This window comes from Anas platyrhynchos, chromosome 9 (genome assembly GCF_047663525.1).
Source record: "Anas platyrhynchos isolate ZD024472 breed Pekin duck chromosome 9, IASCAAS_PekinDuck_T2T, whole genome shotgun sequence".
NCBI lineage: Eukaryota > Metazoa > Chordata > Aves > Anseriformes > Anatidae > Anas > Anas platyrhynchos.
In genome coordinates this window covers 26455984-26482015 of record NC_092595.1, presented here as the reverse complement: position 1 = coordinate 26482015, position 26032 = coordinate 26455984, and the positions used below count along the sequence as shown (strand labels likewise).

The following is a 26032-nucleotide window of genomic DNA, read 5'->3' as shown; positions in this document are numbered from 1 at the left end:
GTTTTGTAAAATTTGCTCCAGGGCTTGTCCAAATAAATTAGGTGATTCAGTGAATCCTTGAGGAAGGACAGTCCACCGTAACTGCTGCTTTCGGTGGGTATCTGGGTCTTCCCATTCAAAGGCAAAATAATCCCTACTACCTTCCTCCAGAGGACATGCCCAAAATGCATCCTTTAAATCCACTACACTATACCACTGACCATCTGGGTGCAATTGACCTAATAGGGTATGGGGATTTGCCACAACAGGAAATCTGGTTACGGTTCTCTTATTAATTTCTCTTAGACCATGTACCAATCTATGTTTGCCATCTTTCTTTTACACTGGTAATATTGGAGTATTAAACGGGGACATACAAGGTTCTAGCAACCCTTGTTGTAATAACCTTTGAATTTCAGGTTTTAACCCTTGTCTGCCTTGCTCAGACAGGGGGTATTGTTTAATTCTCGTTGGTACACCCGGGTTGGTTATAGTTACCTTAAAAGGTTTAATATCTTATCTTCCTACACTTTCTGGAGTGTACCAGACTTCAGGATTTATACTTTGCTCGTCCTCCGTTCTCAGAGGACACAACATAATTTTTAGCTCTTTATCTACTACCTCTAAACTTATGCCTAATTCTACTATTAAGTCTCTCCCTAACAAGTTATATTCTGCCTCAGGCGCTAAGAGTAAGGATCCCACCCCTAATTTAGAATCCGATTCAATTAACACCTCTTTGATAACAGGGACCCCAAAGGGTTCCCCTTTTGCTCCAATTACTTGAACCTTTTCTGTCGAGATTTTACATCCTAAAGGCAGATTTTGGACGGTAGATCTTTCAGCCCCTGTATCTATGAGGAACACAATTTCCTCACGCTGGGGACCTATTTTTAACTTTATCAAGGGCTCAGTTTTCTTTCGGGTCCCCAGCAGATAGAGTCCCTGACACCCCTAGTCTTCCTTAAACATCTTCTCATCCTCCATTCTCAGTCGACACTGCTTCTTCTTATGACCTTTCTTATTGCAGTAAAAACAAGTCACATCCCTCAATCCTCCCGTCACTTTCCCTTCTCCCTCTAGTTTTTGGCGAACCACCTTTGAATCTTTTCTGTATTCGCCTCTTCTCTGCCCCTCGCGCATCACACCCATCATTATTCGTGCTTGCTTCTTCTCCTTTTCATCCTCCCTCCTTAAATACACTTTCTGTGCCTCCCTTAACAATTTGTCTAGACCCCGGTCTTGCCAATTGTCTATTTTCTCTAATTTTTTCCTAATGTCTATCCAAGACTGTGCTACAAACTGAGTTTTTAGCAAAGCCTCTCCAACAGGGGTTCCTGGATCTAATCCCGAGTATAGTTGCAAACTTTTGCGTAATCTCTCCAACCATTCTGTCGGCGTTTCATCTTTCTCTTGTTGCTCATTAAAGGACTTATTAATGTTTTGCCCTCTCAGGACTGATTCCCTAATTCCCTGAATGATAATGGTCCTAAGGTCCTGCATATGGCCACGATGTATAGGGTCCTGATTATCCCAATTGGGCCTCTGTAATGGCCATTTAACATCTGCTGCAGGACCTTGCTGGTGTTGCTGATCCCAAATTCGCATTCCAGCTTTTCTAATCATTCCTCTCTCTTCTGATGTAAATAATATCCCTAAAATAGATTGCATCTCTTCCCAGGTGTAGATATTGGGCCCTAAGAACTGATCTACCCGTTCTGCCACCCCTAAGGGGTCCTCCAATAGGTTTCCCATTTCTTTCTTAAAGTCTCGGACATCTCCGGAGTTCATGGGGATGGCCACATATCCCATACCGGGTTGTGGTCCTCCCATTGCTATTTCCTTTAGTAGATACAACCCCTCTTCATTTTTAAGCTGCTGTCTTCTGGCCTGACTCCTAGTTATTGGTCCCTGAGCACTAGAGTCAGAGTTGCTGTCGGCATCTCCCTGGGGGTGCAGATTAGGAGGCCCGGGAGTCGGAGGGGCTGCAGGTGGGATTGGTGAAACATAGGGAGGCGGTGGGGCTGGGATCTCAAATTCTTGTTTTTTCTTATGCCTCCCGTCCCCTCCTTTTTCTTTTAGAGGGTATAATTTGGTCTGAGTTTCCGAACTGATCCACAAATGTGCATACTCACTCTCTTCTAAACTAAAGGGTTCCTTTGAGTTCACATAAATATTTAGGGCCTGGCAAACCCAATCATCAAAGGACCCAAATACAGGCCAGTAAAGGTGGTCTCCTCGAATCTGTTTACCACCCCAAACTTCAATGCAATAATGTATCATTTTTACTTTATTTCTTCCCCGCCTAAAAGGGGAATCATCCCAATTTTTGATCATTAATCCCAAAGGACTATCTGGAGGAATAGGGGGTAACCTAACATCTGTCGTTACCCCGCCCATGGGACCAGAAGGCTTACTCTTCTTCTGTCCCATCTTCTGGAGCGCCTTCACACACACACACACAAATCGCTTCCCCCTTTTCATGGCCCAGTCCCTCACGGGATGTGGGAACCGCACTACCGAGGGGTCCGCACTCGCTTCGTCCGCAATTGGACGTCTCACAACGCTACGCTCCAGGATACCCAACCCCAACTGAACGGATCACCGGCCTATACTTACTCACTCCTGAGTCTTCGTTCGGTCTTCGTGCACAAAGATTACTAGGGGTTGCCGGCTTTATTTGCTTGCTGCCGAATTTAGGGTTCGTCGGTGAAGGATTTGAATGAAAGTAATCCTAGCGAAGGCCGCTGAAATCAGCGGGGCGCCCCCTCCAAAGGTCTTTCAATCAGATTGCCTTCATCCGAGTCACAGCACCAAATTTGTTATAAGTTGCCCCCTTAATTAATTTTCAGACAGCATTGCATTAATAATAGAAAGGAATTTATTGAGTAAGCAACAGCAAGCAAAACAGCGCTGGGTGGCCAGGGAGTCTCAGCTCCGCCAACGGCGCGCACCTCACCCCCGCCAGGGTCCCTTTGTATATCTTGGTAATTCCGGGATTACGCAGCACATCCTGGTATATTCTGCGACTGCGTGCACTGTTGCTAGGGGGTCGTCTCTGTCCCTCTGGTGGTCATGAAGATGAAGGCCGTAGTCTTCCTCGGCGTTGTGGTTCAACTTCTTTTTTTATTTGGTCATGTTGGCCCAGCGTGAGACAGGAAGGCAGGATGTTGATACACTAGTTTATCAACTTATCAGGAGATGGTTACATGAGCTTTGCAGCAGGGTCTTTGAACAAAAGAGGCACCCAACATGGCTGCCCGAAAGCCCATGCTGGAGAACTGCGTCTCCCGACATGCTCTGGGCACCCAACATGGCCTCCAGGAAGTCCAGTGCCCGAGAACTGCATCTCCCGGCATGCTCTGCGCACCCAACATGGCCTCCATGGTTTGGGTCAATCCTGGGCATGAAGACGGACTAGGAGAAGCACTCTTTGAGAGCAGTCCTGCAGAGAAGGGCTTGGGGGTTCTGGTGAATGAAAAGCTTGAAATGAGCCAGGAGTGCATGCTTGCAGGCCAGAATGCCAACTGAATCCTGGGCTGCATCAACAGAGGAATGGCTAGCAGGTTAAGGGAGGGGATTGTCTCCCTCTATTCTGCCCTTCTAAGGCCCCACTTGAAGTAGTGTGTCCAGGTCTGGGCCTCCCAGAACAAGAAGGATGTTTATATTTTAAGAGCAGGTCCAGAGGGGGCCTACAAAAGTGCTCAAGGGGATGGAACACTTCTCCTATGAAGAAAGGCTAAGAGAGCTGGGGCTTTTCAACCTACAGAAGAGAAGGCTCCGGGGTGACCCCATTGCAACCTTGCAGTACTTAAAGGGGACGTAAAAAAAAAAGATGGGGAACAACTATTCCTAATCAGATAAAGACAGGATAAGGGGGAATGGCTTTAAACTAAAAGAGGTGAGATTTAGATTAGAGGTTAGGAGGAAATACTTCACTTGGAGGGTGGCGAGGCACTGGAACAGGTTGCCCAGAGAGGTTGTGAACGCCTCATCCTTGGTTCAAGACCAGATTGGACAAGGCCCTGAGCAATCTGATCTAGTGAGTGGTGTCCCTGCCTATGGCAGGGTGGTTGGAACTGGATGATCTTTGAGGTCCCTTCCAACCCAAGCCATTCTATGATTTCATGCTGTCGTTCTGTTGATTACTATGTTGGACACTTCATATTTTGAGCTTCCTTTTTTTTTATAAGCTATGTAGGCTTTGGCTGCAGCTCCATAGTGATCAGTGCAGTCTTTCTTCAGGGTATAGATAATTCCCCTTCTTTCTTAATAACTGTAATAGCAATTCCAAGCTGTAAACTACTTTGTCATCCTAAGTTGTCCTTTCTTCTTAGGCTTTAGGTTATATATTAGTGACAAAAGCTTAATTTAATTAAAATACCTGTTTGTATTAGGCGCTGAATTTGAAAACCACTGTGAAAGGGGATACACCACCTACCCTGGCAACCACCAGCTTCTGTAAAAAGGAGGTGAGTGAACCCATTTGTGTAAGGAGAGTTCAAAAAAAAAAAACCACTAAATTCAATTGAGCATAGCACTGTATATCAGTTGTATATATTGTTTATTTACTTTTCTGATTAGATACTATAGCAGCAAAGTTGTAACATATAGTGTGTTAAAGTGATTCTTCAGCCCATAGCAAATGAATAAAGGATGAGCCTGAAGGTAGTAGTACTTCTCATGCTAATGCAAGTCTGGATATTTTTATATCTGATCATATTTCATGAAAGAAAAAAACAAAACAAAACAAAAAACCATAATATGCTCCATAACCAATCATCTTTTGATTATTTTAACATCTTTATCAAGTTTAAAGCAAAATTTAGTTGTGTTTTTATTTCCTGTAACTACATTTTTTTTACAAGGCATAGGAGTGAAAAATGTAAATTACAATTTTCTAGGTGCATCTTATATATAGAAACTTCAGAAGTGCTTGTAGAATTTCAGACTGCAGCTTAATACTGAATATTAGAGAAGAGAGGGGAGAGAGGACAGAACTTAGGAGGTAAGTACAGAGAACACATGACAAAAGAACATTTTTGGGGAAAGGTAGTTTTAGCAGTACCATGTCTAAATATCACAAATGAACCATGAAATGAAATCAAACTGTATATGCATGGTGGTGCATATATTTTAAGTCTGTATTTTAATTGTTTAATAAGAAATTTCCAGGGTTGCACTGAATATCAGCTGCTTGGGTTTTAATTCCAGTGTTCCAAGAGTGTATCATACTTATTAGTCTCCAAATCCAATTGGTAGGGAGAGTATTTCTCTGCAAGAAAATTAGATTTTGTTATTTCAAATTCAAAAAATATACTTTTAAGAAATGTACCCTGCCAAAAGTATTTGCGTGTTCTTACATGTCACATCTCATTCGTGTCTATATGATCAGTATTTCTTAGTATAATTAATATGTATCCCTTATGTTACATCATAGCCTTGGGAGTCCCAATCTTTCTGCAGTAATTTTCCTCATGAAGTTGTCTGTGCAGATTCCTGGGGCCAGTCCTTGCTGGTTTCTACAGACGCTGGCATCTTGTTAATTGATGGTTAGTAAATGATGCTGTGTTCTTGTGTCAATTATTTATGTATCTGACCATTTTCTTCAAAATAAATGTTCATAAGCTCTGTTTAGGTAATTGGTAAGTCCTCACCTGCAAGGAGAGTACCAATCCAAGTGAGTCTATTACATTTATGTAATCTAGCTGCAGATTTTTTCTCTGCATCAGAATTCTTATTTGGAGCCAATTTTTGTGCAGATTTCTGAATGTTTTGTTATTTCAGATGCTGTTATCGTGGCCATCTGAAAAGATTTATGAAGTCAAACCCAAACTCAAGGAGCGTCTGGATTTTTTAGCCCTTGATGATACTAATGAACATGAAGCACAAGGCTTATGTGGTGATGAAAGCCTGTTTCTTCCATAGCAGTGCTTTTACTAGTTTGACCTCTTATCTTCTGTGTGCCACATAAGGCCATTGGGACTAAGGGAATGAAGTTAGTTATCAGTGAAAATTTTCAGACTTTCGAAAGAAAGGTCCCTTTCAGGCTTCAGTTGCATAATTTCATCCATGGCAATGATAAAACACTCCTATAAGGAAGTACTGGTTATGATGCTGCAGCATACATACGAGCTTTGTGCAGAATGTTTCATTTTCATGAGAAAAAACAAGACTTATTTTATTAGAAAGAAATAGTTCAGAACCATTGACTACCAAATTTTAGCAGAATTTTAAAGAAATACGTGTGTTTTCTTTTTTAGATGGTCAGCCATCAGTTCAAGTATTTGATAAAACTCTCCAAATAAAGCAGATGCATGTGTTGGAAGCTCTGGATCTTTTGATTGCCCGAACAGACGAAAGTAGGAAAGGTCCTTGTTATTTTGTTCTTATTTGAATGTCTGTTTAACTGTTTATTTGGCAGACATATCAGTAGAAGGGAATGCCTTAGGTGCTTTTCTTTAAGAGTTGTTTTTGTTTTTTAACTTGGAAGCATGCTGTAGAATTTTAATTCCCACAGCACTAGATTTATATAATCACCTTTTGTCCTTTTGTCACATCACATAGCTATTCTTAATTATTGTAATTAGGTTTTTGAGCTCTGAGTTTATTGTTCTCCTTTTCAGATCTTTCCACTACTTTCCCTTTGCTGATTTCCCCTGTGCTGCTTATGTACATGCCCTATGGCTTTAGGGTTTGTAAGTGTCTTGAGGTAATCATGTTTTTATCAGTGGCAAGTGCATTAGATGCCTCATTTAGAATAAAGGAGTGCATACAACAAGTACTGTTTGTTCTTTGTTTGCTTGTTTTTCTAAAAGGTGTGGAAAAAAATCTCTAGATGCTCAGAATCATGCTTCAGAGCAAACCTGAAACTGGCCATATTGAATCATCAAATGGTTTTGGTTGGAAACAACTTTTCAAGACCTTTTAGTCCGACCTCCCTGCCATGGTCAGGTACATCTTTCAGTAGATGAGGTTGCCCAAAGCCTCATCCAGCCTGACCTTGAACACTTCAGGAGATGGGACATCCACATCTTCTCTGGGCAACCTGTTCCAGTGCCTCACCACTCTCATAGATTGGATAAAGGGAATAAATTCTTTGCTAAATCTACCGTCTTTCTGTTTGAAACTATTACGCCTTGTGCTGTCACTACGTGCCCTTGTAAAATGTCTCTCTCTCTCTCTCTTTTTTATAAGCCTCCTTTAAGTATTGAAAGGCCACAATAACGTCTCCTCAGAGCCTTCTTTTATCCAGGTTAAAAGAACACAGCTTTCTCAGCCTTTCTTGTAGGTGTTCCAAGCCCTCTTATCATTTTTGTGACCCTTCTCTGGATCCACTTTAACAGGTCCATGTGCTTCTTGTGCTGGGCGCACCTGAGCTGAACACAGTACTCCAGGTTGTATCTTACAGGGGCAGTGTGAAGTGGGGGAGTATCACTTCCCTCGACCTTCTAGGCCACACTTCTTTTTGTGCAGCACAGGATATGATTAACTTTCTGGGCTGAAGGTAGACATTACTGGCTCATGTCAGATTTGTCATCCACCAGTATATATTTGGTCTCCAGCTACTCTTAGAACTCAACACGCTGGAAATCTCCCTAGCTGAATAATGTGTTTGTTCAGTTGTACAAAAACGTGGAGGAAATTACTTATGCTGTCACTGTTCTACCAAATGTGTTACTGGTTTTTGTTCTGTGATGTGTAACTGTAATACACAATAAATGTTTGTTCATTGTCTTTTGTAAAAACAAGGAGTTCTGTTTGAGGAACGGGAGTTGTGAAAACTCCCTGCTGAAGTAAGGAGCTGTATAATGCTTAGCTAGACACTATGAAAATTCCTTTGCTTAATGTAACAAAAAAGAGAACCCTCTCCCCTTCTCTCCTTCTGCATCTCAGTAGCCTCTTTTGTTCAAAAAAACACTGCTGCAAAGTTCATGTAACCATCTCCTGATAAGTTGTTAAACTAGTGTATCAACATCTTGCCTTCCTGTCTCAGGCTGGGCCAACACGACCAAATAAAGAAAGAAGTTGAACCACAACGCCGAGGAAGACTACGGCCTTCATCTTCACAACCACCAGAGGGACAGAGACGACCCCCTAGCAACAGTGTGCACAGTCGCAGAATATACCAGGATGTGCTGCGTAATCCCGGAATTACCAAGATATAAAAAGGGACCCTGGCGGGGGGTGAGGTGCGCGCCGTTGGCGGAGCCGAGACTCCCCGGCCGCCCAGCGCTGTTTTGCTTGCTGTTGCTTACTCAATAAATTCCTTTCTATTATTAATGCAATGCTGTCTGAAAATTAATTAAGGGGGCAACTTATAACAAATTTGGTGCTGTGACTCGGATGAAGGCAATCTGATTGAAAGACCTTTGGAGGGGGCGCCCCGCTGATTTCAGCGGCCTTCGCTAGGATTACTTTCATTCAAATCCTTCACCGACGAACCCTAAATTCGGCAGCAAGCAAATAAAGCCGGCAACCCCTAGTAATCTTTGTGCACGAAGACCGAACGAAGACTCAGGAGTGAGTAAGTATAGGCCGGTGATCTGTTCAGTTGGGGTTGGGTATCCTGGAGCGTAGCGTTGTGAGACGTCCAATTGCGGACAAAGCGAGTGCGGACCCCTCGGTAGTGCGGTTCCCACATCCCGCGAGGGACTGGGCCATGAAAAGGGGGAAGCGATTTGTGTGTGTGTGTGTGAAGGCGCTCCAGAAGATGGGACAGAAGAAGAGTAAGCCTTCTGGTCCCATGGGCGGGGTAACGTCTGATGTTAGGTTACCCCGGGATTAATGATTAAAAATTGGGATGATTCCCCTTTTAGGCGGGGAAGCAATAAAGTAAAAATGATATATTATTGTGTTGAAGTTTGGGGTGGTAAACAGATTCGAGGAGACCACCTTTACTGGCCCGTATTTGGGTCCTTTGAAGATTGGGTTTGCCAGGCCCTAAATATTTATGTAAACTCAAAGGAACCTTTTAGTTTGGAAGAAAGTGAATATACACATTTGTGGATCAGCTCAAAAACTCGAGCCAATTTATATCGTCTAAAAGAAAAAGGAGGGAATGGGAGGCACAAGAAAAAACGAAAATTAGAGATCCCAGCCCCACTGCCTCCCTATATTTCACCACCACCATCTGCAGCCCCTCTGACTCCCGGGCTTCCTAATCCGCAACCCCAGGGAGACTCTGATAGCGACTCTGACTCTAGCACTCAGGGACCAGTGACTAGGAATATGTGGCCGTCCACATTAACTCCGGGGACGTCCGAGATTTTAAGAAAGACAGGAGGAGCGTAAGCGAGCTTTAATGGCAACTGGCATAATGTTTCCAACTGCTGAGGAATAGTTGTAACTGGAATAATAACTGTACATTGTATATTGTATATATAAAAGCCCGGGCATTTTTGTTAAAGTGTTCTTTTATACATATGTTAATATGTAAATATGTAAATATAAGAACTGCCATTGAGGTGTATGTCTAAGGGAACAAAATTTGCCCAGGCATATTATCGGCTCATCAGGTTTAAATGTTCCCAGTGTAATTGTCTACAGGCAATTAATTTACAGTGGTCTGATTTTACTTGTGTATCTATATATTGTGGATTTTGGAGGGATTGGGATTGACTAGTAAAGAGCTTCTAGGAAAACGGTGGAATATTAACCACTGCAGATTACAATAGGAAAAGTTCAAAGCAAAGAAATCCCGAGGAAAAGCCCCCTAGGATGTATACTAACTAACACATTGGAGGGATATAGTGGGGTGAGCGTGTACAGAGAGTAAAAGAACTCTTATCAAATATTGTAATCAGTGGTGGCCACTTTATAAACTAGAGGATGGAGCGGAGTGGCCCCTAAATGAAAGTATTAATTATAACACCATATTACAGTCAATGTTGTTTTTGTGGAAAGAAGGAAAACAGGATGAAATGTTGTATATTGATGTTGTTTCAGCATCTTGGAGGGAAAAGGTACGGAATTAAGTTGGCCCCTGACTGAGCCTTTGATGTCGGCATTAGAAAAGTAAAGGCTAGAGAAAGATAAAGGAAGTGTTAAAAGGTTTGTTGAAAGTGTTAAAGGTATTCGAAGTTGAATGAGCAGGGAAAGGTGATGTAGGCATTATCTAAGTAACAGTCTAGAAGTTTTGGTATATTTGCATATTTGCTGTGGTGTTTGTTCAGTTTCCCAAGCATCGGGGAGGGGGACGGTGGGGGGGGAACAGCCTGCTCCACCAGGGGCCTCTCCAGCGGCCGCAGGGGGGCTTCGGCTCCAGCACCTGGAGCGCCTCCTCCCCCTCCTTCTGCACTGACTTTGGTGTCTGCGGGGGGGTTTCTCACTCTCCCAACTGCTGTTTCTTGTAAAGTATCAGGGATTAAATTAACTAATGAAGCCCCAAATGTGATGGGGGTAGAAGGGACTGGGATAACAGTGCCACTTTTGGGGGATACCAAGCTGAGACTAGGGGATAAAATGATCACTGGGCAATTATTGTATGTATCCAAGGCAGAGACTAACTTGTTGGGAAGGGATTTGGTGATTAAATTGGGCATTCAACTAGTAAATTGTTAGACTGGAATAACAGTGTTATTAATGGAGTGCTCTCTGGCCCTGAGAGCAAACATACATGTATATTCACCTCTGACTGGAAAGACCCTGAAATGGGGGCGGAAGCAACAATATAGGTGGACAATTTTACCTCAGGGGTTTACAGGGCCACCTATCTATTTGGGTAAATTCTAAAAAAGATTTTGGAGCAATTACAACCTCCCAAGGAGGTATTAATGTTACAAATATGTGGATCATTTTAAGGAAAATCGATACTTCCTGATGGGAGAGAAATGCTGAATAAAGTGATAATGAGGCAAATATTAACTGTTTTACATCAGAAGAGTCATTGGGAGGTGCAAGCAATGTGTGATGTTGTTCTAAGAAAGCATGTTTGTGTAGGAATATATACTTTAGAGAAGCACACATGCAGAGGATGTACTATATGTCAAAAGGTAAATAAAAAGGTCTTCTGTAACCTATCTAGAGGGGGACGGGAGCCAGGGCTTTGACCTTTCCAAAGTATACAGGTAGACTTTACTGAGTTACTTGTTTGTCCTAATTGACCACGTGACTGAATGGGTGTAAAGCTTTACTGCAAGGATCAAAGCAGGCCTTAGAGATTGAGTGGGATTTTCACAGCCCTTGGCACCCCTCCTCTTCTGGAAAGGTAGAGCGAATGAATGGTGAAATTAAGAAACAACTAACAAAACTTGTGCTGGAAACTAAGGCTTCTTGGGTAAAATGCTTACCCCTTGCACTGTTAAACATACGGACACAGCCCAGAACTGATGTAGGAATTTCTCCTTTTGAAATGCTATATGGTATACCCTATGACTTGGAATTGCCACTTGATCACCCTCAATTCTAATTAAGACTTGGAAAGAGACTGCTTTAACACCACGATGGGGAAGGCCCCTATGTTGTTTTGCTTACCACAGAAACGGCTATTCGAACTGCAGAGAAAGGATGGACGCATGCCAGCCGTGTGAAAGGACCAATCCGGGAAGGTAAATGGGAGGCAGCTCCAGGCCCTGACGACTTGAAGCTGACACTAAGACGGACTCGATAAGTATTTTATATTATCTGTGTATCGTGGGAAGGGGAGGAGGCCCTGTTTCAAAGGCTCCCTAGTAGGTTCCCCTGAAGAACACTGCTGCTGCCAAGAAGAACCGATACCTTGTAGTTCGCTGCAACCGAACTGACAAGTGAGGCAGAGAAGTGAAAACGGTGGGGGACTGAGGGGCTGACAATTTAGATGGGCTCCAACCACCTCCTACGATACATGGGAGTCAGTATCATCGTTTTGGTCAGCTATGGGTCTGCGCATCCCCATCAGCCTTTTAAATGGAGCTTGATCAGATGGAAGGATCAATTCGTTATCCAGCAAACAACGACAGCGGGTGCTCCCAGTTTCCGCATCACATTATGTGACCTGGTGTCAGTGCAGCCATGCTTTAACCGATCAGGATTTTATTTCTGCCCAAGTTCTAACCCAGGAAAGGGGTACTGTAATTACCCAAACATGTATTATTGTGCATACTGGGGGTGTGAAACCATTGCTATGGACTGGACACTCGGGGCTGGTCGGAATAAATTCTTACAAGTGGGATATGGGCCGCAAGGTTGTAACCAACAAGCAGGTCCCCGTTACAGGTGGTGAGGGCATGGTATAGGGTATACAGGAACTTTCCATGGAAATAAAGAAATTTGCAAGGTTCTATATATAAATATAACAAACTTGGATGATACTAGCTGGGTGCTAGGAAAAATGTGAGGTGTCAGATTTTACAAACACAGAACAGATAGGGGAGGACTCATACTAATAAAAAGGAGGATGCTGATAGGCCCCAGGCAGTAGGACCAAATGAGGTATTGTCAGAAAATGTCCAGGGAATCCAGCCTGCGGAAAATACTACACTTCCAACCCTCGGCAGCCCTACGAGCTCAGGTGAAGCCGAGAATTATAACATAGCTGAGAATAACATATGGGGGGGTCATGAATGCCAGCTACCAATTATTAAACAAAACAAACCCAAATGTAACAAAACACTGTTGATTATGCTTTAGTATAAGGCCTTCATATTATGATGCTATTGGGAATCCTGGGGAGCCCTCCCGCACAAACGAGAACAGCCCTCTACATTGCAGTTGGGGAAAAGACATAAGGGTAACACTAACATAAGTCACTGGAGGTGGTAGGTGTGTGTGCACGGTTCCTAGTGGGAAGTGTCACCTATGTAATATCATGGAGAATGGAAAACAATCAGCCAAGTGGTTAATCCCAGCCAACAACGCTAGGTGGGTTTGTTTGTGAGTGGGCATAACTCCTTGTCTATCACTAAAACTCTTTAATGCGTCTCATGATTTCTGTATACAGGTGATAATTATACCAAGGATTCTATACCACCCTGAGGATTATATGTACACCCAGACACAGTGGAAAGTCATCATCTGGAAAGATGGGAACCATTCACGGCTCTAACTTTGGCCACCCTAGTAATCCTGGGAGGAGCTAGAGTGGGGACCAGGGTAGCCTCATTGGTTAAACAAAATCAAGAATTTACTTCTTTATGCATTGCTGTGGACGAGGACCTGACCCAAATTGAACAATCCATCTTGGCCCTGGAAAATCTATCAGGTTGCTTTCAGAGGTAGTGTTACAAAATCATAGGGGATTAGATTTGGTATTCCTTTTACAACAGGACAGGCTGTGTGCAGCCCCGAAAGAGGAATGCTGTGTGTATGCTGATCACACTGGAGAGGTAAGAGATACAATGGCAAGACCCAGGGAAGGGTTGAAAAAAAAAAGGAAACGGGAGAATGAAGCCCGACAGAGCTGGTACGAATCTTGGTTTAATTATTCACCTTGGCCTACTAGTTTATTATCAACAATAACAGGACCTTTGTTGTTCTTAATAATAGCACTAACTTTTGGACCATGTATTTTTAATAAATTGATTGCGATTGTAAAGGGACATTTAGAAGCGGCACATTTAATGCTCATACATGCCAGATACGAGCCAATAAGTACCAACGAAGGAATCGAGGAAACATTAGTTCTTAGTAACCAGGCATTGCCGAAATTCAATGAACAAAATGAGTAACTAAAAGAAAAAGGAGGGATTGTAATACACAGTAAATGTTTGTTCATTGTCTTTTGTAAAAACAAGGAGTTCTGTTTGAGGAACGGGAGTTGTGAAAACTCCCTGCTGAAGTAAGGAGCTGTATAATGCTTAGCTAGACACTATGAAAATTCCTTTGCTTAATGTAACAAAAAAGAGAACCCTCTCCCCTTCTCTCCTTCTGCATCTCAGTAGCCTCTTTTGTTCAAAAAAACACTGCTGCAAAGTTCATGTAACCATCTCCTGATAAGTTGTTAAACTAGTGTATCAACATCTTGCCTTCCTGTCTCAGGCTGGGCCAACACGACCAAATTAAGAAAGAAGTTGAACCACAACGCCGAGGAAGACTACGGCCTTCATCTTCACAACCACCAGAGGGACAGAGACGACCCCCTAGCAACAGTGTGCACAGTCGCAGAATATACCAGGATGTGCTGCGTAATCCCGGAATTACCAAGATATAAAAAGGGACCCTGGGGGGGGGTGAGGTGCGCGCCGTTGGCGGAGCCGAGACTCCCCGGCCGCCCAGCGCTGTTTTGCTTGCTGTTGCTTACTCAATAAATTCCTTTCTATTATTAATGCAATGCTGTCTGAAAATTAATTAAGGGGGCAACTTATAACATAACCACATTCTGGTGCTATAGATTATATTCTCTTAAATATTCTGGTATAAAAAAAAAAAAAAAAAAAACTTAAAACCCATCTGTCCAAACAACTTTTTTTTTTTTTTTACCCTCTTTTCAAAAGGATTAAATGTCCCTAAAATATGCACTTCTTCAGTTAGGTACTTTTTACCCAAAAGTCTGTGAAGTGAATACGCACAGTGCAAGAACAGGATCTGTATGTGTAACACAGATAAAATAATTAGAAATCTGGTTGTTTTATTGTTTTTTACCACATTATGTCTGTTTGCTCAATATTAGCTGAAGTGACATTTACCCAAGCTAAGGGTAAAATGTGGTTCTTTTCATATCATTGGGAGTTGCCCATTTTGGCTGGACCTGATGAAATTCATCCTGGAACCCTTGCAGAACCAGCTGAGATTACCTGAGAGTCATTTGCAGTCATCTCTGAAGACACCTGGCGGGTGGGTGACATTTTTGAAGATCTGAAAAGGGGAGTTGTATCTGAAGCTTAGTTTATGAAACTTCTAGAATAGATAATTGCATTTAATAGTCAAAACGCTGTGATGATTGGTTAAACCTGAAGAGAGAGATGTTACAAGCCATTTTGAGGTAACAGGATTAGGCATTACTGGCATCAATTCATGATGCTTCAAGCATATTTTGATAAAGAGTTTTTGTGTAAAAAGTTGAAGAGATTTTTGACTGCTGTTGTGGGTGCTTTCTGAATCATTTAGAGGAGAGAAAGGTCTTTTGTTCTTGCTAGTATCCTTGCCTCTTGTTTTGTATTTGTATACCATATTGAAACTGAGATCTGGAGTGGAAGTTATCATTGCCCTTTATTTTCAGACTATGCCTTAGTCTAGTTAAATGTTAGATGGGTAAAAGCAATCTTATATTGGGTGTACAAATTGGTATTAAAGACTATATGGGTTTTTAGGATACAATAATATATTAAAAGGTTAATTTTGTATGTACTTTAAATGTGTCCTTCTGATGTACTTCAAGTGCATCGATGTAGAACTGGTATTTTAAGACTCAAGCAGAAAGACTGATGTTTGTGTTATGAAAATGTTCATATAGAATGTGGTATTATCCAGCACTCAGTTCTAACAACCAGGTTTGAGATCACTTTAAGGTAGCTCATTTCAGAAGAAAATACTGTTTCTACTGCTTTCTAGTACCCTCTGCATTTCTGGGAGAGAGGAAATGTTAACAGTGAAACTAGAACTGAAGATAATGCTATCACTGAGATTTTTCAGGTCAGCATACCAAAAGAAGGGGGTATTTCAGGCACCAACAATACATCTGGTATTAATGACAGATGCAGAAATCGCTTTGGTAGCAGTGCTCTCTTTTCTAATGTTAATTAAATTTGACTTAGTAATGAGAGATGAGTTATAGAAGTGGATCCACTTTGTCCTCCAAACATGTTTGTTTATTTTTTTGCTACAACTTATTTTGTGAAACACTTAGACATGGTGAGGGGGAAGGAGGAAGAGCTCCTTCACTTGGAATAATCAAGTCTGTAGGAGGTGAAGAAAAACTCTCTTAAAAAAAACGACACCAAAGAAAAGCTTGGATGATAGTCAGTTTCATGAGCAGCCACAGATGTAACACCGCAGTGGGGTTATTTGGACATTTGCAAAACAACTAGTATCCTGAAAGAGGAACGCATTGAGGAGTGCAATCTCTAGGATGCATCCTATAGGACACACCTGACAAAGAGACAGAGCTGAATTAATGAGTAGTAATGCTGTTCTTGAACATTTGATTTAGCTTATGTTTTCTAGCCTTCCTTTCAAAAGGGTGAATTTTGCTTGCCATTCTTCCTCCATGAACTCATTCATGGAAGCACGCATTCTTGTATGTACGTTCTTGAAAAGAGAGAGATTGCATATATTTCATTTTCCTTTTATCGGTGTTGACAGTAAGAATTTGTTGGTTGATCAGTGTTTCAAGTTGTGGTGGACTTAAGGAAACATTGCATCTTCTTTTCTCTTACACTTTCTATGGGAAAAGAAGGCCATAAAGGTTCCAGAAGCTGGATTCATGTTTATCTATTATCAGAATTGAAGGCAGCACATGTGATCTTGCTTTTGTATTTATGGTTGGATCCACACTGACTATACATGTATATTAAGAAAGCGTGCTTATGTTTCCAGCTATACCAGCTGGACTAGTAAGAGAGTATACTTTTGTCAGAAAATCTTGTTTTACTTCCATTCTAAGAAACTTGGTTTTTAGTTAAGAAACTACTCTTAACAATAGCTTATTTCCAACTGCAAATAGTAGTGTATCATTTATTTATTTATTTATTTTAAATTTCAGAGTTGTGTATTCCACTCATGTCTATCTTTGTGGAAAAAAAAACATTTAGCCGTGGTGGTGGATTCTGTGCTATTTTTGCAGTTGGAATATGCCTTGAACCTAACTTGCCTAACGTTGAAGAACTGATAAGCAAAACCAGTCCGCATCCAAAAGGTTTTCAGACTCTGTTAAGGATCCAGGTATCAGCTGCTAGGCTGGATGGTTCCAGAATTTAAAGTTAACCCTTCTTCTCTTGCCTTTAGTTTGTATCTGTCGTATTTTCACCGTCTCCTAGCAGTGTAGGTTTCACTGTTTTGAGGCTCCTATTATTTATTGCCGCAGCACCATCTGATGGGAAACTCTGCTAGTGAACTGAAAGGGTTGCTTACTGGAACTGTAGAGTCTAGATAGAGTTCACAAGCAGTCTTCCTGTCACATTGCTGCTTACACTCAGAGAAGCAAAATTGTTTAACTTTGCTTTTATGGCAATGCTGTCTGTTAGGTGATTCATCTCTTTGGAAGTATTAATTTCAAACCACCACTGTCTTTTTCTAATTTGCTGTTTCACGACTTTCTCCATCTTCAGGAAAAGACTCTCGTCTCCTTGTCTTCAGATTGAGTGCTGTCCAAAAAGATATAGAAACAAAGCAGATGATAAGAAGCAAATATGACTGCAGAGAAAATAAATTGGAGAGAACAAAAGGTAGCTTTATTATCTTGTATTAAAAGTGTCCACTGTGGTATTGTGCCAGTAGTTGCCAGGGTTTATTAGCTCCCTTGAGGCTGTTGTAGGTATTCACCTTTAGTTTTATCCCTGGACAGTTAATTCAAACTTTAAGCTTATGTGTGAAAATAACATAGGGTACAGTCCAGCCTATCATTTGAGAACTTGGTAAAAAAATACCATGTTACTTGGCAATCACTGCTGATGAAAAGCTCTGGTGAAAAACAGATATGTTGCTTTCAGGATTGAGGGGTGTAAGAAAAATTACACATGGATGTAAGACTGAAATAAAGGTCACTGTGAGGTAGAAGAACAATGGCAAATCTTTTTTAATTAGTAATGCTTAGAATAGTTTGGGTATTGCAGATTATTTTAGTAGATGTAAACATTTTCCGATATTCAGCATCAAGCTTCCTTGGAAAGCTGGAAACTGCAGAATAGTAAAGAAAAAAACATATTTACTCTTTTACTTGCAAAAGGAGTAAGGGGGAAAATTGTTTTCAAAAGAGTTCCTGCCTCTTGTCTTTTTCTAGAATTTAATATTACCCTGTTGGGATGTTTGTAATTGTGTGGTGCTCAGGTATCAGATACCCATTGTACTAACCATCATACAAATACAGAACAAAAATAAAAAAATTAAAAAAAAAAAAACAGTCTTTACCCCAAATACTTACAACCTAAATTGTTTTTTTTCTTAGGCTGCCATTTGCATGCCATTAATACTCGCCATGGCAGTGAACTGAGGATTGTTGTGGCTATTCGGAACAAACTACTTCTCATCACAAAGAAATACAATCCATACAACAGTTTAACCAGTAGCTCTCTGCTGTCATTACCTGAATCTCCAGTAGACGAGTTCCAGTACATCTGGGTATGTGTAATCTAATCACTAATCACTTTTACAGACTGGGCAGCACTCAGCTAGTGGAGGAAAAAGGCAAAGAGCATGCATTTTATCGTCTGGAACCTCCAGACAGATGTAAGTGAGAAGCAATATGATGGAGATCCATCATTGATATGCCAAAGAAATATTTCAGACTTCTTAAATTGTCATCTTGTTCTGTATCATGCTTCTCTGCTTAGATTACATCCTTGTAAATTCATGGAGTAGTTCAATATTCACACTAAGAGCCTGAAAAATAGAATAATACTATTATTTATCTCATAGGAAATATGCCTTTCTGACCCTCCAGTGGTTATGACACTGGTGGATGGACCGACTGGAGACAGTGACGATATGATCTGTGTGGCGTATCGGCATCAGTTTGATTTAGTTAATGAAAGTATTGGGGAGTCCTATAGACTGCATCATGTTGAAGCAAACAAAGTAAATTTCTAGCATTTAAACTATTTTCTTGCAGAATTGGTCCATGCTGTGCTGGCCTCCTGGGAGCAGCATTTACGGAGATCCTCTCGTCTCCTTTACTTTTCACTTTTTTAACTTCTACTTTAGAGTACTCTGAGGCATTTTTTCCTTTTGGAATGTGTGATAATAATCACTCCTAGGAGAGGAGTGGAGTTATAAGGTATGATATATTAGGAAAGAGCCTGTGTTTCAAGCTCTGGAATATTGCTGTCAGTATAAATGCAAAGCCATTTTTTCTCCTTTCTCAGTCAATATTTTGATTTTTGTCTTTTCTTCATGGTCTCAGTGTTTTATTCTTTAGGAGGTTGCAGCAAAATAAATTCAGGTTTTGGCCACCATTATCTCATTCAGATTTGCCTATTTGCATGTACTAAAACTGAAATATTTGTGTATATCTTTTAGTTCTAAACTGCTGCCCAGCCAAGTAATACATTAACTGTATCTTACTAACTGGGACATAGGGTTGGGATTTAAGTAAACATCCTGATTTTTGGAAAAGGGTTCAAATGTTTCCTGTTGCTGAGAAGATAATGATCTTCAGCATTTTGAAAATCAAATAATTTCAATAATTTCTTAATATGGATGTGAATGTATAGCTTTAAGTGTAATTTAAAAAAAAAAAAAAAGAACCTTTTACAGGGTTACTCTTGTGTTCTGTTGACTTCTCTGCTCATAATGGTATAAGGGACGTCTCTTTTGATTTGATGCTTCTTGTTGATTTTTTTTTAAATCATCTGTGTTTTTATTCAGATTTGATGATGAAGAGGGTTGGTACTCCTAGCATTGGCAATACAGTGTTAAGATTCTCCACAGCAATGGGAATCTATTTTAATCTGGATTAAGAAGGAAATACAATTAAAGAATGTGGACAGTCAAGAATCGCCCCCCTCTGTTCTCTTCCCCATTAACCCTTATTTCCTTTGAGAACACAGACAAAGCAGGAAGTTAATTAGACCTGTGCCAGTGATTTTTGTGTTGTTGAAATTGGTTACCAAATTATTTCCACAGGTCACAAAGCAGAAATGTCTTTCAGTTGCTACAAAGGATAGGTCAAAATGTGTTTTGTATAGATATATATAAGTTTCCAGATCTGATTAACAGTTCTTGCCTTATATTTGTCTTAAATCAAGAGAACACCTACTTTATTGCACAAAGGAAAGCCATGAAGTTCATGAAGTCAATCTCCAGCCCTGCCCAAGTAGCAAATAATGTGGTCTAGGAGACATTTGTCTAATCCAGTCTTAAGTATTTCATCAGGGAGGTCTCCTTTTCTGAATGTATATACTACTACTTATGGGTGTCTTGTTTTTCTTTTAATTTAACTGTAAAAGACAAATACAGGATTAAAGTATGAGAATATAAGTAGCCTATGCTATGCAAAAACCATTTTAGTTTATCCAGCAGTGGTTCTCAGTTTCTAAATTCAGCTTATTCAGTAATTCTTGAAGTACATCCACATCAATCAATGTACCTGTTAGTGGTTTTGATCCAGTAATTGGCACTTTTGATCTTTCTGCTAGTCATGATTTTCAGTCGAGCTTTTTAGATTTCAGTTTTTGGAAAGAATTGCTATTTTTAGCATAGCATGTTAATTCAAAGCTACCCTGAAATAACTCAGTTTCCCAAAATTTATATTGTCAAGTAAGTTAGGTATGTTTGTATCATTTTATACTGTAGGTATGTATTTATACTGAAGTTACAAAATTGAATATGCATTACTGAAATACAGCATTGAATACAAAAGAAATTGATTTCCATCCTATCAGCATCCTGAAAATGAATCACAAAAAATAAAAAGTTTTTTTTTTTTTTCTTTTCTTTTATCTGTAATTGTGCACCAACTGATTTGATTGCTTCTTAGTCAAAACCTGGTCATAGTAACATCAGTATCCTATCTGCCTGATCATTACCCTTTCCTGTTATCATTGCAGGTAAATTTTGTTGCAGCTATTGATGTATATGAAGATGGTGAAGCTGGCCTACTGTTATGTTATAACTGTAAATAGTTAGGGAAGACTGGAAATGATAATATCTCAACATGTAATTCTTTCTTCATTGGAGTTTAGATCTGTATTTTAAAGTTTCAGTGTTTCATGGAAAGTATTTCAAAATACATTTTTTTTTCAATTTAAGCGCATATTAGAAGGACTAGAAATGGAAGTACTGTTTTATTGTGGTGTGTGTAATTGGACAGACGTTACCATCTTACTCACAAAAGTCCTATTTCTTCAGATCTATCTTATTCTTTGCCTAGTCTCACACTGGGTGTTTCTAGGACATGTACAAATTAGTATTCCACCCCTTTTTTTCTTTGTGCTTTCCCATTCTGTCATTGTGCTTTCTTTCCTTCTGCACACTTATTTGTGCTAGCACATTTTAAAATTGTAACTCTCTTAATCTCTTTTTATAAAACGGCCTTGGATTTAATATGCATATGCTCTTCTGTGCTGTACACATGTAGTTTTGCTTTCAGTCCTCAGGAAAATCAAAGTTATGAGTATGAAACGTCCTTTATGAGGTGATGCTGAAGGACAAAGCACAGCTTTCTGTTTCAGATGGCATGTCCTATTTGCCTTTCCAAAGAGAGCATTGATGGAAACAGGATAAATACATCTACGTATTCTAGCATTGGCCGTTAGATTGGTACCACAGGGAAAAAGTCTCTAAAGTGTATCTTTGTATGCTCTGTGAGGCCTCATTGGTTTCGGTAGTTTAACAAATCCTACCTAGTTCTGGTTCACTCAGTACTGCTTCAGAACTAAAAGGTCTGAGACAGAGTAGTGTGAATTCCCAAACCTGTACTTCTGTGCAGAATCAGTCCTACTCTAGTAGGCTCATCACAGAGCCAAAGCTAACAAACTTGGTTGATCCTAAGGTCCTAAAGCCTGTTGCACAGGGTTGCAGCAACTTGAATCCCTATTTGTAGGGCCGTGTCACAGGGAAACCTCTTTTGGTCTTGTGACAGTTTTACAATTATGAAAGTATCATCATGGAACAAGTATGAAAACACATGATTTGACAGTGTTCTATGTTTGGGTTTCAAACAAGACCTTTCTTTTACACTTGTGGATATAAAGTTATTTTAAGTTTAAGGACACCAATTACAGAAAAAAAAAAAAAAAAAAAAAAAAAAAAAAAAAAAAAAGGATTTTACCTAAAAATAGAGAAGTAGTAGATTCACAAGTTATATGATTAATGAAATCTTGGTATCTGTAGTATCCCATGTGTAGTACAATCCTCAGAGAACACAAACTGTGCTAGTATGTGGCTGCTTGAAGGGTAGTTCTTACAGTCAGAGGGGTACAGCTCTGCTTACATCACTTTCAGAAATGTTCTTAACTATTCCTCTATCCATAGACAAAGTAAAGAGCTGATGATTGCTGAAACAGAACAATACTTACTTTGTGAAATCTGACAAGTTGTTAAAATGTAGCTCTACTATTTGTATCTTGTAAATGTATTCACAAAGGAAGCACATTTCCCTTATGGTCTGTTTAGATATAGAGGGACTTCTACATAAGTGTTTGATATTTATCTGTGTATTACCCACACTTCTGTAAAATCTACCTATAATGTTGGTGTTTGTCATTTGTGCTGTAAGATATTGGAGGTTTCTTTTTTTCCTTTTTTTGTTACAGATGTTTGCCAATATAGAAAGGTGGATCCTTTTAATGGAGGTTCTCCACTCATCCAGTCATCGGCTTTCTAACTTTCTAACTTTTAAACTAACTTTCAATTTAGCTGGAATCAAGTTCCTTATGCTGTTGGTAAGAACATTCCTCTTTTACCTTTTTTTCATTACTATTTAGGCTTGCACTTGGCTGTTGGTAGAATTGCAGAATGTGTGCTAGGAATATATAAGAATAAATATAAAATTAAAAATAATTTAACATACATACATCTATTTTTAATATAATAAAATTTAATAAATATGGATTAATAAATTCCTATAAATAAGAATTTCTTCATGGAGAGGGTGGTTAACCATTAGAATGGACTGCCCAGGGAAGTGGTGGAATCCCTATCCCTGGAGAGGTGTTGACATAACACCAAGGTGTTGAAGGATTTTTTGAAACAGCAAAAATCCCATGGCTTGCTGCAGCTGAGCAAACCAAGCTACCAGGGCAACTATGAGAAGTTCCCATGACAGTGTTCCCACATCGACCAATTGAGGAATTTAGAAAAATATTGCTACCAGCCTCTGGCTTCAAGGACAAGGTCTACGTGACTGCTAATCACAAGAGGGGTTGTTTTCTTGCAAGTGGGGTAGTTTTCTTGTAGTTGTTTGTCTGAGTGCTTTTGACCAATAATTTTGTGTGAAACACTATCCACCCCTGTTAAGTTCACTATAAAAGGCTAGTCGGGCAATAAAATGGAGCATGATCTGACTCTACTGGTGTCTGTCGTGCTTTCAGCCGTGCTTCCTGCAACACCAAGGGACATAATGATGGAACTTGGTAGGTCAGGTTGATTGTTGGACTTGAAGGTTTTTTCCAACCTAGATGATTCTGTGATTCTCTAAGCGTGTTGCATTCATGATGCCACTTCAGCTAAGATTCTGCATATGGTATCTTTAATAAGTAGAGCCTTGGGGCCAAGTTTTTCCTCTGATAAACTTGTTTTTTCCTTTCTCTTTTTTCTGTTTTTTATTTTCCATTCAGTTTATATTCTGCCAGTCATGGAGAGTGACGTTTTCTTCAGGCTTGTATCTGAATGTCCATCAGTACAGTAGACAAATTTTGTCATAGGAAAGGGAGATACCAGAGTAGGTCAGATACTCAAGAATTGTTTTCAGGGAGCATCTGAGAAACATTTACATTAATCATTCTTCGTTGAAAAATAATTTTTGTTTCATTGCAGTCTGCGCTTTCCCTTCTATCCTTGCCTTCACTACTGATTCCATTGAGATCCAATTAGTGGTGAGTGGAAACTTAGTCCACACAGCATTTGTGCCTGAGCTTCAGCTTGTAGCATCAAGAGTAAGACACGAGAAGAGCATGTTTGACTATTTGTGAGGTGTTGGGACCTAATTCACATAAACAGTTGCTGAAGCCCAAACCAAACCAAAACTGACACATTTTCTGATTTGCATTAACTGTTAATTTGTCTGATCTTAGCTTGTAGTGAGTACAGTGAGAATCAGAATTGATCTAACTGTCCTTTATTGCTTGCAGTAATGCAGAGCTGAAGTATTTGATTATTTACAGGGCAAATGCTCTTCTGAACATCACAGAAGTTCTCCCCATTTACAGTGAGATAGCCTTTCTGTGGCCAGCTGTAGTTAACTTAGCAGCAATACAGCAACAGTGGCAATAGAACATAGTGGGCAAACATTTAAGCTCTTCTTCAGCAAGTGTTTAAGAAAGTTTTGCTGTACTAATGATGAGTTCTTTGTGATTTCAGTCAGATATTTATTTGAAAGCTACTGCTGCAGTAAGGGGATCATCTCATAGCAGTTCTAAGGAAATGAGTTCAAGTTCTCCTCAAGCACCGACGGCTTATGAAATACCAGAATGTCCTCTTTCTTCTTGAGAAGGTAACATGGTTTCCAGGATGCTTGAAGCTTTGATTATTATCTTTAGTAAAATGAAATCAATCCGTTAAAAGATTTTGTTTTCATGGCTGAGAGTCTGGAAGATGGAAACCTTATCCAGAGATCTGAAACACCTGGCTGAGCTTTTGCCCCATAGTATCTCTTCTGAATGCACAGCAGCACTGTTTTGAAGAAATCATGTCTGTAGGAGGGGAAGAATTAATCTTCACTACCTTAATGAGCCTTTGGCAATATGGCCAAGACTATAAAGCAAAAAGAGGTATAAAGTTATGGGAAAACTTTCAGACTTCACATATGCCATTCCTTTCATTTATGAACAGCTAATTAATTCATGATAGCTAATTAAACTAATGAAAACTAAAGGCAAGAAGTATTTATAGTCTCAAAAGAGTTAATAAATTTAAAGTTAATAAATGCACAGTAAATTTGGTGTAACATGATCTGTGAACAATCGATCTACAGGGATAAATAATAGAGAAACAAAGGAACACCAACTAGATAATGCAAGATGTATGTAGATCTTGTTCATTTAGATGTATTTAAATCTGCTGCTGCACTGTTGACAGAAGAGGAAAAGAGAAAGGAATCTGAATTTCAGTTTTTAAGACAGGCAACATGCTTTTTCTCAGTAAGCCAAGTTGTCAGTCTGCAAAATGTGGACGTATTTCTTCCTCCTCCTAGCCTATTTATAGTGAAAGATACAGTACAAGGAAGATCTTTGTTACTTGGGTTAAAAAGCACCCCACATAACGTTTATATCTTTTCTGTATAACTTTTCATTGGAAGTATTTAGAACTGATACTGGTAAGAAAGTGTAACGTTCTTTTTTCCTTCTGCATTTCAGGTGAAGTTCCAGGCTGGAGTAGTGGGCCCACGTGAACCTAATGAGGTTCAACAAGTCCAAGTGCAAGGTGCTGCACCTGCGTCAGGGAAATCCCAGATATGAGGACAGACTAGGAGAAGCACTCATTGAGGGCAGACCTGCAGAGGAGGACTTGGGAGTTCTGGTGGACAAAAGGATCGACATGAACCAGCAGCGTGCACTTGCAGGCCAAAAGGCCAACTGCATCCTGGGCTGCATCAACAGAGGAGTGGCCAGCCAGTTAAGGGAGGGGATTATTGTCCCCCCTCTACTCCACCCTTCTGAGGCCTCACTTGGAGTACTGCATCCAGGTCTGGACCCCCAGCACAAGAAAGATTTGGACCTGTTAGTGCGAGTACAGAGGAGGGGCTACAAAGATGATCAGAGGACTGGAGCACCTCTCCTATGAAGAAAGGCTGAGAGAGCTGCAACTGTTCAGCCTGGAGGAGAGAAGGTTACAGGGAGGACCTCACTGTGACCTTTCAATAATTAAAGGAGTCTTGTAAAAAAGATGGAGAAGGACTCTTTACTCGGGTAGAAAATGATAGAATGTGGGAAGTGGTCTTAAACTAAAAGAAGATAGGTTTAGATTAGACTAGGAGGAAATGCTTCACTGTAAGGGTAGTGAGGCACATGTAACCAAGAGAAGTCGATGCCCCATACCTGGAGGTGTTCAAGGCAAGGCTGGATGGGGCTTTGGCCAACCTGATCTAGTGGGTGGTGTCCCTATCCATGGCAGGGGGGTCAGAGTTAGATGATCTTTAAGATCCCTTCTAACACAAGCCATTCTATGATGATTCTATTGTAACCATATTCTAAGCCATCTGGGAACTTTTTAGTTAGTGTCGCGTTAAAGGGGTGTAGCTGATTAACCGTTACGGGCCCGGTTGGATTCAGAGTACTGAACCAGTCGGACATTCACCAAAACTGGGGGTCCGTTCGGACATTCA

General features: G+C 40.3%; 1 protein-coding gene across 1 annotated transcript; it reads left to right on the top strand.

Moving 5' to 3' along the window:
• The first annotated feature begins 3231 nt into the window (after positions 1-3231).
• On the top strand, positions 3232-24231 carry LOC113840478 (GTPase-activating Rap/Ran-GAP domain-like protein 3). Its single transcript, XM_038183743.2, is given in 11 exon segments — positions 3232-3450; positions 4377-4451; positions 5420-5531; positions 6243-6341; positions 17163-17279; positions 17999-18171; positions 18469-18627; positions 20598-20664; positions 22305-22433; positions 23527-23645; positions 24070-24231. Coding segments are annotated over 11 exon segments (1398 nt in total). The 3' UTR covers positions 24199-24231.
• The last annotated feature ends 1801 nt before the right edge of the window (positions 24232-26032 follow it).